The 18,509-nt window shown below is 41.2% G+C and overlaps 1 protein-coding gene across 38 annotated transcripts in view; it reads right to left on the minus strand.

Annotated features, from left to right (window-relative positions):
* Nucleotides 1-15,422: 15,422 nt before the first annotated feature.
* Nucleotides 15,423-18,509, minus strand: part of RIMS2 (regulating synaptic membrane exocytosis 2) — a 433,807-nt gene continuing 430,720 nt past the window's right edge. For all 38 annotated transcript variants that reach the window (XM_065752189.1, XM_065752177.1, XM_065752196.1 and 35 more), the window contains one exon: nt 15,423-18,347. In XM_065752189.1, coding sequence (XP_065608261.1) covers nt 18,129-18,347 — 219 coding nt within the window. In that variant the 3' untranslated portion in view covers nt 15,423-18,128. The remainder of the gene's footprint in view (nt 18,348-18,509) is intronic.

Here is an 18,509-nt window from a genome sequence, read left to right on the forward strand (position 1 = left end):
ATACAGATAAAGCTGTTGATCAGCAAGAGAGGGTAAAAATGTACATAGCATTCTGTATAGCCTAGAACATTTAGCATTACTCTTGGAAGAGAACCATGTTGTATCTTAATGCTGTGTCACTGAGACATTCAGAAGAGCTTATTGCTTCCCAGCAACTACAATGTGAAAGAAAAATATTAAAGTAATAAATCTGTAAAAAGTCACAGAATCAAAGAGTGCTTGAGGTTGACAGATACCTTTGGACAGCATCTAGTCCAGCCCCTTGGGCCAGCTACAGCAGGTTGCTCAGAGCCACATGCAGTCAGGGTTTGATTATCTCCAATGACGGAGACCCCACAGCCTCTGTTTAATTTGTGTCATGGCTGTACTAACCGAGCAGATGGGCCTCACCAGGGTTGAACAGAGGGAAAAGATCATCTCCCTTGACTTGATGGTAATGTCCTGCCTAATGCAGCCCGGGATACATTGACTTGCTTGCTTCACATTGCTGGCTCATAGTCAACCCTTGTCCATACTCCCAGGACATTCTCTGCAAAGCTGCTCCACAGCCAGTTGGCTCCCAGCCTATGCTTGTGAATGAAAATATTTTTCATCTACTCTGGGGCTAAAAATTAAGGGCAAGCATTCAAAAGGGCAATGGCACCTTAGAGCCATTAGTTGGATTTCATATACGTGTGGTCCAAGAAGTTCTCTCAGTACTGACTTCAGGTCCTGAGGGGCAAGAGGACCAGGGCACTTCACATCTGCCTTTGCATCTTTGCATGTGAGCTTGCCACTCATAGTTCACTTTATGGACAATATATATGTGTAGGGTACAATGATCCTGGCAACTTTACTAAGAAATGGTTTATATGTGGCACAGTTGCTTGTGTTCTCCATGTGCTGTAAGGGGAACCTAAGTGAAACCATGGGTCAGATTAATCTGTCTCTGTCTCTATGCTTTCACAGCAAAATACAGGACACTGGATGACTTATTACTTAGGACTGGTGCTTATTACACCCATACTTCACTGCCAAGTGAGGGCATGGTAACTGGAAGTCCAGTTAATGAATGGAATAGTTCTGGGCAGATCTACAAGACACTGCAGCTAAGTGCAGGTTAAACACAATCCTGCAAAGCCTGTAAGGAGGCCTGCTTTTAGGGGTGCAGTGATCATCTAGCACAACAACAATATAGCATCCAAATCCTATAGTTGGGATGCTAACTCTTTCTACTTTGGCTGTAATGGTCAGGCTTCAGGGTTACTAGAGCATCCAGCTTCTCTGCTCTTCAGCCCTTTCCCAAGTAACCCTCTGCAGAAGAAGCACTTTAAATTGCTTAGATAGCCCAAGAACTGAAACAAAGCATCCTTACACTAGGCCACTGGGCAAAAAAACCCACAAAATGGCTTCATTCTCACTCATTTTTTATAGAAAGTGAGGTAAGCCAGTCAGTCTCATCCAAAGGACGTGTCTGGGAGGAACACAGTCCCACAGAACTGCCACAGGACTGCAGGTGACCAGGAAAGACAGAAAGATAAAAAAAACCTGTTACTTCAGAGTCACGGTTTATTGATCTCTCTTTTTCCTCCCTTCCTGCACTTGATGTGCTCACACCAACACCCTTTCACAACAATCTATGACTCGCATTTCGTTCCTGCAGAAAAGAGGTAAGAATGTTTGGACGCTTTAAGCATTTATTTCCATATTTTAAATCATTTCATTTGAAGTTACAATTCAAATATAAGGTTTGAGGTTGAAATGCACTATTTTAGAATAGTTATAACTTTCTGTGATGTTTTGCACTTCCTTTGCTGTCTCATTTCAATGCTATCTTAAGATGTCTGGGAATGTCAACAAGCAAAACAGCTCCAGTTTTTCAATGCATTTTTAACAAGTACATTGCAAACGTGGTTATTGTTAAATGAAGCAGTGCCTATCTATACAAGTTCTTCCATAAGTACACGTTCTGTACTATGACTAAGAAAAATCCTTCAAATTCTGACTGTTCTTGTAATACAGCACTCATTTTAATGAAGCTGTAGATACATGAATGACTAAACCAAGGACAGAGAGTTGAAGTTTTTATACCCAGAATATGCACGAGCCACCAAGCATTGTGAAATCTCATTGTCAGGCTAAGGCTCTGACAATGGCATTCCCTTTCTGTTCTTTACACACACACGAACAAAGCTGTAAAGACAGGCTGAGGAATGCACAACGACTGCAGATGATAACAGCAGCCACTCACAAATGATCCAGGAGTGACTTCTAAGTCACCAAGGGTAAGCAAGTTGTGTCTGTTGTGATGTCACAACAAAGCCAGAGCTGATGTGTCTTGTTTCTGTTTCAGGTCTTGCCTGAGAGAGGGAGAAATTCATGGTATGCAATTGCCATACTGGCTGAGGATTGTAATGGAATTTTTCTTTGATTCCTAGCAGGGAGCACATCACTCTCCATCAGAGCAAATACCAACAAAATCAGTGGATGTTGCACAACTGTTGCCAAATTCAGCGTGTATTTCTTTTCCACAATACCTAATCCTAAGATAAATCTAATCAGCAAATTTCCCATGAAGACTCAATAGAGAAGACAGTGATAGTAATGTTAGGTCTAACTTTTAGCAGAGCTCACTGATGTGCTTAGATTCATGTTTCTTATGTGTGAAGCACAGCAGACACAGAGGCACGAATCAGTAACGTCAGTGAAGTTTCTCAGCAGTAACAACTAACGACTCCTTGAGAACATTGCCCTCATAACATACAGGCAAATCATAAAATAACAGAATGGCTTGAGTAGGAAGGGACCTTAAAGCCTACCCAGTTCCACCCCTCTGCCATGGTCAGGGCTGCCACCTACCCAATCAGGCTGCCCAGGGACCTATCCAACCCCCGTACAACCCTTGAATGCCTCCAGGAATGGGGCACCCACAGCTTCTCTGGACAGCCTGTGCCAGCACCTCAGTGCTCACCAAGTAAAAAAGTCTTAATATATAATCTAAATCTCCTTTCTTTAAGTTCTTCCTAATATACAACCTAAATCTCTGCTCTTTTAGTTTAAAACTGCTTCCCTTTGTCCTGACCCTTTGTCCTATGCCCATGTAAATGGTCACTCTCCCTGCTGTTTATAAGCTTTCTTTAAATACTGAAAGGCCACAGTGAGGTCTACCAGGAGCTTCTCTTCTTGTTAATTTCAAATGAGACCACATTTTAGAAAACTTACTGAGAGTGAACTCAGTTCCACTGCCTAGATCATTAATGAAGATGCTGAAGAGTGCCAGTTCCAAGATGGACCCCTGGGGAGTATCACTCATGCTCAGCTTACACGTAGTTATAGAGCTGCTGATCACAACCCCCTGGATAAAAACATCCAACCAATTCTTTATTCACCAAATAGTCCACCCTCCAGAACCATCTCCCTCTGATTTAGAGAAAAGAATGTCGTGTGGGACCATGTCAAAAGCTGTGCAGAAGTCCAGATAGATGACATGAGTTGTTTTCCACTGGTGCAGTAATCCTTGGTGGGAAAATGCTATGTCCTACATTGATGGGGCTGCTTTATTACTCTGCAGTTCAGAGTTTCCCTGCCAGACTCTGCCTACTAAGGTATCCCTCTCCACAGGCACAGTTCAGCTCAGCAGGATGGATGAAAACAGAGTGCCCAGTGATACAGCTGGGGACCATCTGCTCTCAAGACTTAGCTCTCAGTCATAGGATCTACAGATGTGTATGTATATGTTACTACAAAGCACAGAACAAGCAATTGTGTGTGTTTTGAGGCTGCAGCTGTGAATGGGAATGATGAAATAAGTGGAGAGGCTGCGGTAGCTCCAGGATTTGTCAAAGCAGTGCCTCAAGCACACATCTCCACAACTGTGTAGCCATGCCCTGAGCTGGTGCTTCTCTCTGGCCAGTGAGTATCTGACTGTTACATGCAGAAAAATGGAGACATAACAGAATGGGTAATATATTCTGAAATAATGCTTCCTGGTTCATGCTCTTCTGGCAGTGTTCACTGAGTATCACTCACTTTGTGGATTCAGTTAGGGGTTAGGCAGCACTGAGTATGGCTAACTAAACATTCAGTTATCAGTGCATATTTAGTGACTGAAACATAACTGACCACCTGTGATCAGTCAAGATAACTGTCAGAAGTTGCAAAATGGGAGATATGATGTCTGTAGATGCAGATAACAGAGGCTACGGGTGGGTCTGCAACAAGCCTCTACTGTAAGGACACACATATGAACTGCTGCAGCCAAGCACTATATAGTGGGTAAAAATGATTGTTCAAAGGGTCACAAAATGAGTGTGTGAAGAGGAAGTCTGAATATGGAGATTCATTTTTCCCTGATGCCAAAATATACAGAAGGAAATAGGCAGATTGCTCATGTGAGCTCTTTTTGCCATTCCTTTCCTCAACTCTCAGCTCAACTATTTATTAAAACCTCTTCTGGGCTGATTTTCCACTCTTTAACTTGTGAGACAGACTCAGCTCTAACTTAAAGGGAACTCAGTAAGGTCTGTATGGTATTGTTTTTCATGTAAACATAAAAATACTGTGGTAAAAGTTGAACTAAGTTCAGAGCACAGTTTTGAGTGGCATTTATCTGTTAATGATCCCTTAATTGTTATGTCTGACAAATAACATGATTAGAGGAACTAAAAAAATGTCTCTGCTGATGGCTATGACTACTCTGGTGGAAGATACAGATCAGTCTAGGATGAGTCAAAGACAGGGTATGAGAAACATTACAGAGACAGGGACTTGGTTTCAGATGGTCTATGGAGAAACACCAGTTATGGAAGTGTTACATTTTGTCTGACCCTGGCATTGCAGGAAGAGGAGCTTTCAAAGACTGGGGAGAGATCTATAAATCTTGAACTCCTTGCTTTAAAACACAATAGCTGGCTCAGAGAGGCAGTCTTAACATTTTTGGTCTGCATGCAGAACGTGTTCAGCTACACAACATGACTGTGGTTTTCCTTCCTATTAAAACCAGGATATCATGCACTCAGCTGCAAAATTCCTTTATTTTTGTTATGCAAATGCATAATACTCATATTGCGAGCTCCATGCTATCCAGAAACCTCCTCAGTAGCATGGTGAGCATGATGGAGAGCTCCTGGCCTTGCCACCTCACATTCCATCAGTAGCCTACCACCATCACTGCGCCAGCCCTGGGGAAGGCTGCTAACAGGCCTTCCCTCTGCCAGATATGTTACATGAGATGTGAATGTGTGAGATAAACCATGACCTTAGGCTCCTCAGAGCTATAGTTTGGAGGAACTCTTTTCCTAAACTCTCTCCAGTTGGACTTATGGCATTTTTTGTTTTCATGGCTGGTCTCCATTTACAGAAAAAGAAGGCTGTTATTTCTCCCCATGGCACAGTGTTTTGGTTCCTTCACTGAATGTCTGTGCATGCTGATTTGCTATTAATTTTATTAATATTATAAAAGAGATTTATAGTAGTAAAAAAAAGGAAGTGAACAATATTTTAAAAGGCTGCTGTACAGTATCCAGAAATCTCATGTTTCACATCTTAGCCTTAACAATTCATGAATGCATCAAATTCCTTCTTTTTGTCCCAGTAGCCACAAACAGTCCTACTGATTTCCATAGTGAGGTCTGGAGCCAAGGTTTTAGTGCAAGACTGCCTGAGATGTTTTCTGGAAATATCACAAGTGGTTTTACAGTCTAGCAGCATCCAAAGGCAGTAGGGAGATGCTTTCATTAGTACTGCTTCAGTGGATAAAGGGAAGACTTTACTGCCCAAGGCAGTCGAGCCATCCCTAACTTTGTATCTGGGAAATTCTGTTCACTGTTTGCTGAGAGAGCTTGCTGAGAAGAGCTTCTGAAATCAGTTTTAGTCATCTAAACAAGATGAGGAAGAGACAAAACCCTCCACACAATCAGAAAAATACTCATTCATTGGAATTTTCAGCGCTGAAAGTAGCAACTTGGCGTTTGCTTTCTGACCAAAGCTTTGAGGCAGTTAAGGTCAAACAGCCATTGATGTTACAGCCTGGATTTTTACCAGACTGAAAAATCACAGAATCACAGAACTGTAGGGGTTGGAAGGGACCTCTACAGACCATCTAGTCTAATCCTCCTGCCAAATCAGGCTCCCTAGACCAGGTTGCAGAGATTTAAATGTTTAAACGGTCATGAGCTGAATGTCCATACCATCACTGCATTTCTCAGGTTTTAATCCCTAGACCCCTTGGAAGTTAAGACCAGATGAAATTCCCTCCAGCACTTGGATGTGCTGTACATAATCTCCCCTGCCTCATAGATTCAGAGACATCACTGAGAAGTGAAATTGGTTGCTGCAACTAGCAGAGGTCAATGTTGTGAGACAGCAGTACCCTCTTAACATGAGTTGTTTGTAGACCCATTAGGTTTTAGCTTTCTGTGTGAGCAGGATGAACCACTAAACAGAACCTCCAAATATGTTGTGATCTGCAGTGGAATAAATTAATCCTTTGGTACAAAATCCCTGTTTCTGTAGAGATGAGAAAGACAACCTAACCATATTCTCCACAGGCAAGGAAAAGCTAATTAACAAGGAACAAATTGTGCCGAAAAGTCTTTCTTTTCCCTTTCCTGGGCCATGGAAAGCAAAAACATTCGGTAAGCAATTAAAATGGAAATTTATTGTGGGAACCATACCTTTTAACACAGGAGGCTTTAGCAGTGATAAAACCTTTTACATTTCAGTTTCATGCCTCCTTTTGATGCACAGAAATCCAAGTCTATTAACTCCTTCCAGCTTCTGAGGTTCTGGAGGTCTCTGGGTGACCCAGAACTCATACCCTATGACACAGATATCCTTCCTGTCTGCCACCCTCAGTGACTGCTGCTGTGGTGGTCTCATCCCCAGTCAGCTGCCCCTTTCAGTGCAACACTTTATTTACCATCATTAAATTCTGGAGAAATCCAGTGTTTTCTCATGCATAATATATTACACTCAACAGCTGTTGTCAACACTGCTTTAATAGCAGGTAGTAAAACTTTTATGGAAGTATTTTACAGTGCTTTGCCCTAACCAAAAGCACATGTAAATAAAGACTGCTCTTTGAACTCTGGATCAGGGCCAGCAATGAGATGCTACACCACTGATGAGTCTGGCGCATCCTCTGTTTATCCAGATTGTGTGCTGATCCCTGCTCACCTTTCTCTGTTAAAACCTGAAGAGAAGATTTAATGGAAATGAGTTTTAGTAGAGGGAAAACATTCAAGACACTGTCTTTCTGTGTTGCTCATATACAGTCACTAAATTAAAAAAAAAAAAAAAAAAGAAATCCAAACTTCTGCATATTTTTTCCCATTCATAAATGGCAAGTCCTTAAAAGTCAATGAACAGAAACCCACAGGGTGAAGTTTTAATTGCATCAGTCAACAGGAATTTTGTTGACTTTGATGGTAAAAAGGTCCAAGACAGTCATCTCCAGGGTGGGCTCTTCAGGTTGAAACAATAAATTGCTTTTAAAAAGACAGTGCAACTCTTGGCGTGTTGGGGTTTTTGTTTGTTTGTTTGTGTACGTTTGTGCTGAAATCACAGAGGCTAACTTGCAAGTTCCAGTTTCTCCTTTACACAATATCTTTTCTACAAGCTGAGGCTCAAGATAAGTTACAAGTTAAGTAATAATTCAACTGAAGGCTAATAGCAGAGCCAGAAGAAGGCCAGACAGAGAAACATAGGTAGAAACCAAATGGTATAGTCTCTAAAGATGCTGAAATTAAGCTGAATAAGTAATAATACAAATACACTTGTGCAAATCCACTCTCCAAGTCAATAGTCTGTTCACCAACATATCTGCACAAACAAGGTTCGGATACCATGACCACTTCCTCTTCCTCTGAGTACAAAGGAAAATAAATGAATGTGAAAAGTTGTGGGTGTACCTAGGCCACAGAACACTCATGAGATTCCTGTATAAAAGTCACTGGTCCCCTGTCACACTGAAGCACCTAGATTTGAAAGACACCCACTGACATGGAAAGCACCCCGTCTACGGTAGTTTCATCACTAACTGATAATTTGCCTGTGTTTAAGATATAGAGTGTGTAATTTCACCACCAGAAGGCATCAAAAAGCCCTAGCATTATGCCTTTGGTCTTGCCAACCCTTTTTTGTGGGGTTGGAGACCTTTCTACTAGCAGAAGTCTTGCTTGTGAGTAGGCCAGCTCTGAAAATTTAAAAGGGAAACCCTGGACCTGTTAGGATCACATGTAAAATACTTTGGAAAAACAGATCTTATTAACCTTCAGTGTGTTCCATCCTCTTTTTCTTTCAGTGTCTATTCAGGAGGCACAGCTCACCCTCTATCCTGTTCTGCATGCTACTGTGTGGTGTTGTCCCTTCTTGGCTGGCCACTGGGTGTCCATAGGACTCAAAGAAACCTTTATTATGCGTTCACGTTTTTCTTAAATGATGGCATGCACACTGTTTTAGGCTAGAGTTCATGTTACAAAACCAATCTTTTAAAATCTCAGCCTGCCAGGGTAGCAGTGATTACTGGAGTTATTATATAAGCCGGACCTCCTTTAGCACAGTATGCTGTACAACCCCATATCCTATTGGTGTTACTGGAACTGACTTAAAAAAGTGGAGATTTTAGCTGAAGTGACATTCTTTTCTTCATCATTTCTCTGGGTTGAGTGACACTTCAGGGTTTTGCCTCACTCTCAAGTGTCCCCCACGTATACTGGTTGCATACAGGGCCTGGAATTTCCAGGTATTTGCTTCTAAACTGGAAGCCCATCAGACACTCATGTCAAAATGTAATCAGATTAGAAACTTCATTCACCACTGCTTTACTTCTATCTTTTAACTCTTCTCAGAAGTGCTTTTCTTCTGAGGGAAAAGTGCTCATTTTCTCAAGCTCATAATCTCATGCTTTGGAAAAGGGGAAGAGGGAGTTAGTGCTCCAGTGCAGGGAGCTAGAGGAGGTGGTGGTAAATATGCTGTTGTAGCATACAGAGAATGGATAACCCTAGATTAGATATTTATGTAACTGATGCAGTGATGAATAGAACCTTGTGCTAGGGCAAGAGGAGAGCCAATACCTAACGGGGATCAACAGCCACAAAATCTGTCCAGTGTAAAACCTGGAACAACTCTTCTCACAGGAACACACATCGGAAGGATACAATGTGCCTCTATATCTGTGGGATACCAATAGGTAGCTTGTTTTTTCTCCCTGTCCCGGTTTTTCAGGGGAGTGGAACATTTGGCAGAGGGCTCTTCTCAGACACTATACCAAAATGGCTGTGCTGACTATAACAAACAGTGATGATGGAAAATAACTGTAGGACAGGTCTTGTCCTTCAGCTTCTGGTGCCTTCATATCACTCAAGAGGCTAAGAGTCCTTCCAGCTCCACCTCACTGGCAATTCATTAGTCACTTTTGATACCTTCATTTAATGTTTACTGTGACGTTAAAAACACTGATAACAATCTCAGCCCTGGCTACATGCTGATCGCCATCTAACTCAACCATGTCTGTCATCTGTGGAGATCTTGAGGGATCTATAGAGTTTCACATTCCCAGTAAGCCTCCTGGAGATGAAATCTTCTATCAGTAAAAGAAAGTTCCAGCAAAGGCGCAGTGGGAGATGACTGCATCACAGCTTCCTCCAGCTTGCTTCTCCCCCTGCAGAGCTTTGGGTAATAGCTCGTCCTAAAACACATTCAGTTTTGTTCATTTCCAGGGGAGATGATGTATGGGATTTTGCTTAATTTGACAATGGCCCATTGTGAGGCCTTGCAAGGCAGACACTTATCCCTTAACTTTCTTTTCTGTATGAACTGGGAGCCGTTTCCTTCCGATTTGCCTTTACTTTTCCTACTTGGCCTCTACCCAAAACAACCCTGTCTATATTTATTAAATGTACATATATATTTAATTTCATTTTTCAGAGAAGAATTCATCTTGAACAACTCAAACTGCATTAATAGTAACATGTAGTCAGCAAATAATAGCATAGTTAAAAAAAACAAACAAGCAAAAACACAACTGCAACAACAATACACTAGGGCCTAAGGGAAGCGGAGGAAGAAAGAAACTTGAAAAAGAAAGAGGATGTCTATTACAGACTCATAAACATGATTTTTATAACATTTCTTTTCACTGATTTTTGTCATCCTTACAGACTGCAGACCTGCAGTAAGATTAAAGCTAGCCTGGGCGACCATGGAAGTCACTGTGTTGGATCATAGCCCCTCATTCCACCTGGGTTTGACTGTACCCCTGCTAAATGCTTCAGATGTAAGTGTATGATATCTCTTGGTAGAACAGTGCAGGATAATCCAACTTGCTGGAAGACGTGTGCTTGTCTCTGACACTTGGAGATCAGCTTCAGCCCTCGAACACAAGTAATTGCACCCCTTCCATAAATTGCTTAGAGGCAGTTATTTTATCTAGGTCAACTGGAAAACAAAACAAAACAAGGCAAACACATAAAAAGAAAACAACCATAAAACAAGACTTGCCTGTCTGTTTATTCATTTTAACTATTGAAATGATTATGGAAAAAAATGATGGGTGTTCAACTAGACTAGACAACACCTGACCAAGGGATGGAGATAAATGAGTTAAATCACTTAATAGGTTTTTTTTGGTTGTTGTTTCTTTTTTCTTCTTTTTTAATTATGATTTTAATTTTTCCTTAGGCTTTAATTACTTTGCTTACTTCATTCATGCCATTCTTCTTGTGATTATTCATGCTTAGTCTCTTTTCTTTTGTGAACTCATACAAGAAAGACCAACTTCAGTAAGACAAATATTTGGCCACAACAGCAGACTTCTGGGAAAGCTAAAAATGGCCACAGTCCTATTGTGTATTGCTCCTGAAGCAGCTCCTCAGCAATCTGGTTGGTTCTTATCCCTCCTGTAGACTGCTGTGTGTGTGTGCGTGTGCTTGTGTGTGTGTTTGTGTGTGTGTAGAATACGTGCTGTTGTCCTTTCTAGAACCACCTCCAGCACCCACACCTCTCATGTCTTCTGTGCTGGCAGCAACAAACTGTGTCTCTTCAACATCTCCCAGGTATTTCATTTAACTCTATGTACTGCCTAGGTTCTCTCTGGGCAGGCAAGAAATGACTCTCTTATCATAGGGGCCAAAATCTCCAGTTTTGCTCACAGTGCTGAGGAGCCTAGCTGTCTTAGAACAGCTTTTCGTTCCTGAAGCTCTTGTTGAATTTGACCTTTATTCCTTAACAGTTCCTGCATTTATTTAAGGATTTATTTAAGGACATGTGAATTAAAAGAACAGGTTTTAATATCTGGCAACATGTTCCCAACTTGAAAAGGACTGATCTATCCTTTGATCATCCACTTGAATTCCTATCTGGTTCTGTATCACCAAGCGTGCTCTTGGGCAGGAATGCCAGGCCAAGCCCTAAAGCCCTGTCTTACACCATGTGGGCTATGCCAGCATTGATACAACCCCTGCTCTGCTTTTAACTTGTGCCAGATAGTGCTCTTTCAGGCAATGCTTTGAGGGTAGCATGAATCAGTGCTTGCTCCCAACAGCTTGGTTGAGGCAATTTTATTTAAGGGAAGGGAAGAGGGAAAAAGAGTCTGGAAAAGAGAAGACTAAAAGTCATGCTATTTGTTCCCTGTGCCCACAAACTGGCAGATGTGACCTAACTGAATGAGGTCCAGAGGCTGCAGTGCGGCAGGGACACTGGGATGATGCTTTCACAGGGCTCTATCAGCCAGGTGACATCTGGTTTGTCTTCAAGTGGAACTCAAGTTGCTGTTTGAGAGCAGAAATAGGTCCAAACTGACTCCGTGATCTGTCACCGTGGCTGAGGTCTGACTCAGTGCTAGACCAAAATTCTGAGGTCTGTTTGTGAGGATAATGGGGTTCTCTAGTGGAGAGAATAGCATCAGCGAGTAAATTTCCCCCTTCTTTACCTTTTTACCATCACTTCATTTAAATTGCCTGTCTTGGAAGAGACAGGGTCTTGGAAGAGAGATTTTTCCCAGATGATTTCTGGGAGCAGCCAGTTCTGAATGAAATAAGCACTGATTCTTCTTCCTTTATGTATGTTATCCAAAGGGAGGCACTGTGATTTCAGAAACTATTTGCATGGTCTGCCTTGCTAGCTGAATTGCCTTGGGCCTCCTTTGTAGCTGATTTTGAAAGGTGCTCAAAATGACTTTCCAGAGGATCCCAAATTAGAAATACCCTGAAGGGCCTGCTGTCTCTTTCCATTGAATACAATTAAAAAGGCTCTTAATTTTGGCCTTCTGAATTTCACCTAAATTAGAGGTCTTAAGACAGCCTGAGTATCCATCTGAGGCTGTACGTGTGGCTTGCTGAACTGCATTGACACCCAGCTGTCACAATTAAGTTTGTTAATCAACACTGATTAGGAACGCAAAAGCTGCTGAGGGAGGGAGAGAGAAAACTATATGCCAGATTATTCTGAATCTGTTACCGAAGGCATCTGCTCACATTTTAATTATAAATCAGACACGTATTAGCCATGGAAAGGTCATGCTGAAAAAGATTGGCCTTGATCTCAGTTTGTGGATCATCCTGAAGGAAAACTTTGCCTAAGCAGGTAAAAAAAATAATTGCTACACAAAAATAAGTTCTTAGTTACCCGATTGCTCTACAGATATTGTGAACTTTATTGATATGTCACTATGTAAATTCAGAACAAGAATTCCTGGGTTAGAAATGGACATCAGTAATCTGAAGTGGGGATTCTCTTCTTTTTACATCCTACTAAAACATTCAGAGCTAGGAGCTGTGCCAACAGGGCTTTTTAATTTGTCTGAAGTTCTTCCTTTGTGCTGGCAGGAACATGTGACCTCTGTATCTTTGCTCAGCATGTCCATCCCTAGCACCTGGCTTCTGTTTTGGGAACGCATTAGAGTCATGGTTTTCAGCTGATTTGGTGGCTTGGCCTTCACGTAACCCAAACTTTTCTTGGCTTACTCTGAGATCTGCTTTTCCTAGCTCCCTTTGTGTTCCAACAGCCAAACTGTCCAGTACATATATGAAAATACCTTTTATCCTGCTTTTATCTTTGCCAGTAAGGAGTAAAGTTATCTATGCAGTAGCATCATAGTACTCCAGGGCCACTCCTAGGGAGCCAGAGCTGCCTTTCAGGCAGCTGTGCCTGGACAGCTGAAGCACTGTGGAGAACAGGGCTCCTTTGTGCACATGGCCCTGTAAATACCTGCTCTGATGCCCGAGGCAGGTGGTTGCCAAGGCTTCTGCAAGCCCAAGTTTGCAGATTTGAGAATAAGCAGGTCTTGAAGCCAAAATGTCATAACAGATAATCACAGCTCAGAAGCTGGTACAGAATCAGAGTACGGACTCAAAAATTGTTACATAAAGAAAATCCAAGTCTTTGGGTCACTGCCAGTGTGTGATAGGCCATAAGAAGGAACGTGAAATGTCACCAGGCTTATTAACCCAGTTGCTTTCCATGCAGCAGCACTCTCCATGCTCTGGTCCCTGGAGGGTGGGGCCTGCAATAATTGACTCTTCCCCATCTTCAGGGCAGCTGCCTGTCACTATTCACTACTCAGCAGCTGAGTTCTAATTAACCAGAAACAAGCCAGGGGATCAATAAAATATCTTCGCCATTGTTACAATGACAATTTCACAATTCTACTTCATCCCTCACTCTTCTCTAAATCTGCTATTTATTCTCTTCAAGAGGGTAGTAATTTTGTTAGCTATTCTTACTCAAAGTAGGTTGACATTCAATAGGAAGCATAATACTGGCCTTTCTCATGTTGGGGGTTCTATTCGCGTAGCAGGATGGTTTGTTGAGTTTTGGCCTATTAAGTGTCGTGCACTTTCTGCTGAGTTGTAATGTTCTTTTGTTTCTGTGTGACCTTGTGTCAAATACAAAATTGTTCATGTTGGAAAAAACCTCTGTGATGATCAAGTCAAACTGCAATATATTTTGGGGTATTCATTCCCTATGGTTTAATTACTCAGTGTGGGCTCCTCTTCCTCACTGGAGCTGGGCTGAGCAGTAACCTGACAGTGCGGTGTGTCAGTTACAAAAAATTGATTCCCTACCATTTCCTCCCTCATCCATCATCGGCTGCCTGCAACCCTCAGATCTGATAATTCCACAGGCATTTCAGATAAAACTAAAATGGGCAGGTATGAAGCCAATAATTCCAGAAACATGATTTATCTTTGGTCTTATTGTTGCCAACTAAAGCCAACTCCCATGAATCTGTTCTGAAAGTGGGCCGTTCTTGTCTGGGAAAATGTGTGTTTTCTTTGTCCCCAGCTGTTCCCTTCTGATGAAGGTTCACTACAGATGCTTACTAAGGAGGGGACAGAGAGGGCAGGCACACTTGGAAGATTAATCTGAGACCTTTAGCTCTGTGTCTGCCTTTTGCTGCCTGGGTGACAGCGAGGGAAGCCTTAATGAGGTATGAGCTAAAGGAACAAATGTGAACTGCATCAGCCTCCCCCCTAATTTTGTGAGGAAGCTGTGAAAACTAGTACATTAATAACGTTTGTGTCATGACTGAACGTTGGTAGTCAACCTTCTACATAAAAATGTTTATATTTTAGTGTTACACAGTTACTAATATCTGTTGGACAGCAGCAGGCAGCCTTGGGGACTGTGTAGGCTCCATGTTGGCCAGCACATGGTGGTCCCACACACCTCATGAGCCTTGAAGACCTGCAGCAAAGGTGTGGAAGCAGAAAAGCCCTACTCAAAGGGTGTTGGTGTTTTACTATGCTTCTGTTACAAGAACTTCTGATACTAACAGCACAAACCCATCACCCGAGCCAACTTTGGAATCCATGAGCATTAGCAAAGCCGCAAAGAAGAAAGATCTATAGCTTTGTCTTGTTTGAAATAATGATGGGGGTGGATTATTTTTTGTAGCAAGAAAGGAATGGGCAACAGGCAGAACCTGGAATGTGGGGAGTTCCATACTAACATATTTTGGCCTGTATGTTCCCATGAGCTTTCAAGGCATAGATCCCTAACCTAGAAGCCATGCTTGAATTATGTCAAAGTCCCAGCAAGAACTGCCTATACTGACACTGTTTCGAGGCAGGCAGAGAGAAAAGCCACCACCCCCACCATCCCCACCTCCATCCTGGGCCAGACTAGAGCCACCCACACACGGCAGCCATCTTGCCTAGCTGTCCATGTGATCACACCAACCCAAGCAACCACCTGGACTGCAGCCACCCTGCCTCCAGGCTGCGGACATTACCCGCATGGCACAGCCGCTCACACATGGGACAGTCCCAGCCTTTAGCACCATGGTGACACCCAAGCCTGAGCGTGGCCTCGCAGCCAGGGTCTGACAGCTTATGGGATCTGACAGGTCCTGACAGCTTACGGCTGTCACAGTGAGAAAAAAACTAGTGCTGCACTCAAGTTCTGTAAAGAAAATGTTTTATTTAAAGTGTTAAATACCATCACCAGAATGAGTTCAATTTACATTAGTTGGTGTTCATTACAGGCCTAATCTGCCCTTTTTTTTTTTACCCCCCGACTGTAATTCCTTTTAACTTTTTAAAACATAGTATGTACAAGACAGCAGTGATCACTGGAATAGTGCTATTTACATGACTAAACCATAAGTAGAGTTGCAGATGTGTGAAAATTAAACAAAAAAAAAAACAACCTTTTTTTCATTTTGTTTTGTTTTTAAATAAATACTGCATAATGACAGGTATGTACAAACCTTCCATGCATCGTGTCCTTGATTTTAAAATTCAAAATAATTTGTATAGGACAATGAACACAGCGACGTGTGCACACATCTCACAGTATCAGGAAAATGGTTACGTATTTTTCTTTTACCCTAGGGAATATTGTAGACTGCATGTTGATAGTATTTATTTGCTGCTGGTAGACAGGTGTCTAAATCATTTCAATAAATATAATTTTACCAGTCTGCTCATTAACTTAACAGTGATCCATTATATAAACTCTGAAGACAAGACACAATCTCAATTTGTATGATATTGCACAAAGTAAAAGGCAATTTAAGTGATTCTATTATTACTTTTGCCCTCTAACGAGGCGTGTACGATTTCTCAACGGGAAACATGAATAGATTTTCAAATAAAATCAGAACAATTCTGTGTGGTCTGAAAGGTAAATGTAACGTGTATTTCAAAAATTATTGCAAGGTTTCAATATTAAACCTTTAGTAGGTAATAAAGGCATACAAAGACCCAGAAAAAAAGGGACATTTTATTATTAAATGTTAGCCGGTTACATTCCCTTTAAATCATGTAATTTAATGAGAAGCTTGAACTTGCAGCACCACCCAATGGCAGTTACTGTCTGCTACAAAAACCAGGATTTTGGAGATCTGTTGACTGCAATGAGGGATCTGAATGGTGTTAAATAACTGCCTGAGAGGAGAGGTACCCATAAGCTTACTTTAAGGCTATTCACAAACCGAAGCCTGACGTCTTCAGACTGATATTACTTAATTATCTCTTTGCCAACACAAATGTAGCTTATGAAAATTGAACTTTACAGCAGAACTGTAAGATCTAGTAATGTTGGTTGCTTTTATAATGTCAAGATTGTAGCAATTAATTCGATTTAGTGCAAATAAAACTGTTTAAATTTATCTCCTAAAAATCTATGATTGACTTCATTTTTCCTCTTTCCAAAACCTTCAGAAATGATACTTCAACCCTTGAATGAATGATGCTGGTGCTGAAAACAAATTTATTGAAGACATCTTACAATGGCCACATGAATCCAGTATTTTGCTGTAGAATTCAATTTGAAGGTGAGAAAAAATGAAAGTAAGTTACCATGCACTGTACAATAAATTGCAAAAAGTTCAAATATCTTTTTTTTTTTATCAAATACATGCTGAATTACATTAATGTACTCCCAAGCCATGTTGCAAAATCCTTTTCAACATGCTTGAAAAAAAGTAAGTTCTTAAACAATATTTTTCTCAAATAATTCAGAAACGCAGAACAATCTGCAATCCTCAACCAAATATGGGGCGTAAGAGAGTAGTAAGTCAAAAGGGAGCCATTTTAGAATATGATGATCATCCTGGGAGGTGGGGATGGGAGGAAGAGCAAAAGGAAGAAGGGAGACTGGAAGGAGAGAAAGGAGGAGAAAAGAAGTGTACAATTTTTGCACATTATGTTGAACTTTACAAGGCTTGTACCTTTTACATTTAAATAAATTTAATATATTACACTTATTTCTTGTCACATAAACAGAATTTTAAATATTTGCTAGAAATTATTTTTTATTTTTAATATATGTCTGCAAAAATACAGACCATGACTGGTTTAAAGAATGATAAACGTGGTGTGTCTTTGTATCACCCTGTTGCATTCTCTTCCCTTTAAAACCATGCACTAGTGAAATTTATTTTTAAAAATAATATAAACTGTTGAAAATGGCTGATTTATTCTTTTGTTTTTTGCAAGTTGCAGCCCCAAGAAAATAATTTAAGTGTTCAGCTAAATCTGTGTCCATGCAAAAAAGTTTGTTTCTTTAATTTCATACAGTACAGTATATCCACAGAATTTTATTTTTCAGAGTCCATCATATCTGGGGGTTCACTGTATCTATAGCTGGATGTATCAAAGCCTGCCACTTTTAAGTCTTGAACCTTTCTGGTGTGAAGAGTTTTCAGATCTCAAGTAACTGTTTCAAATGACAGTTGACTTCTCCAGCATCATTTACATTCTTCTTTTCTTCCGATGTCTGCAATTTCACCAACTTGGAACATGGCTTCACGGGAGGGTAACTCCATTTCTGTGGCATAACCAAGCTTTAGGAGGGGAGGGCAGATAAAGAAACAGGAGCAACAAAATAGATATGCCATTGAAAAGGACTTTTGTTGCATGAAACAGATTGATTCTTTTAGTTTAGTCCATGGCTTCAGATTGGACCAAAACTGAGTGTCCCTGAACTCCAAAACCTATCAGTTCCTCATGACTTCAGTCCTTCACCTGAGGGCCTTCTGTAGGGCACAATGTGTGCAACTTCCTTGAGAACACAGGATCGCGTTGTAGCCCTAGAAACAGGCTCAGAAAACACAACATTAAGCATGCAGTGTTACCAGGGTTTGCGACCTGTAATTTATGGGTTTTTTTGTAACGCTGGTTGCTATGACAACAGTTTCACAGCTGCTATGAGCGAGCATATGAAGGTCCTGTTGAACTTTCAAGAGATGATTGGGAAGCTCTTCTGGTGAGAGGAGCTAAAGTTGGGTCTACTAGGGAAGAAGGAGGGAAGAGTTTGAACCACCCAATCACCATGTTGGACAGGTCCAGTTCATCTAAAAGTATCTGTGCCACTCCCATAAAGGATTTGTGATCCATACGTCCATAGTCTCCCCAAACGATTATCTGTTAGCAAAGGAAATATACAAAAACAGAAGTAAATCAGTATCAATGACAAGAACTTACTTGATTCTTCAAATGCTTCCTCTTATTTCATTATATATAGAAAGGAATGAACTGTTCCACTGCTGATATAGATCAGTTCAGAATATATTGCCAAGATGCAGT

This window comes from Cyrtonyx montezumae, unplaced genomic scaffold (genome assembly GCF_038088225.1).
Source record: "Cyrtonyx montezumae isolate F1298 unplaced genomic scaffold, pur_monq_1.0 scaffold_8, whole genome shotgun sequence".
NCBI lineage: Eukaryota > Metazoa > Chordata > Aves > Galliformes > Odontophoridae > Cyrtonyx > Cyrtonyx montezumae.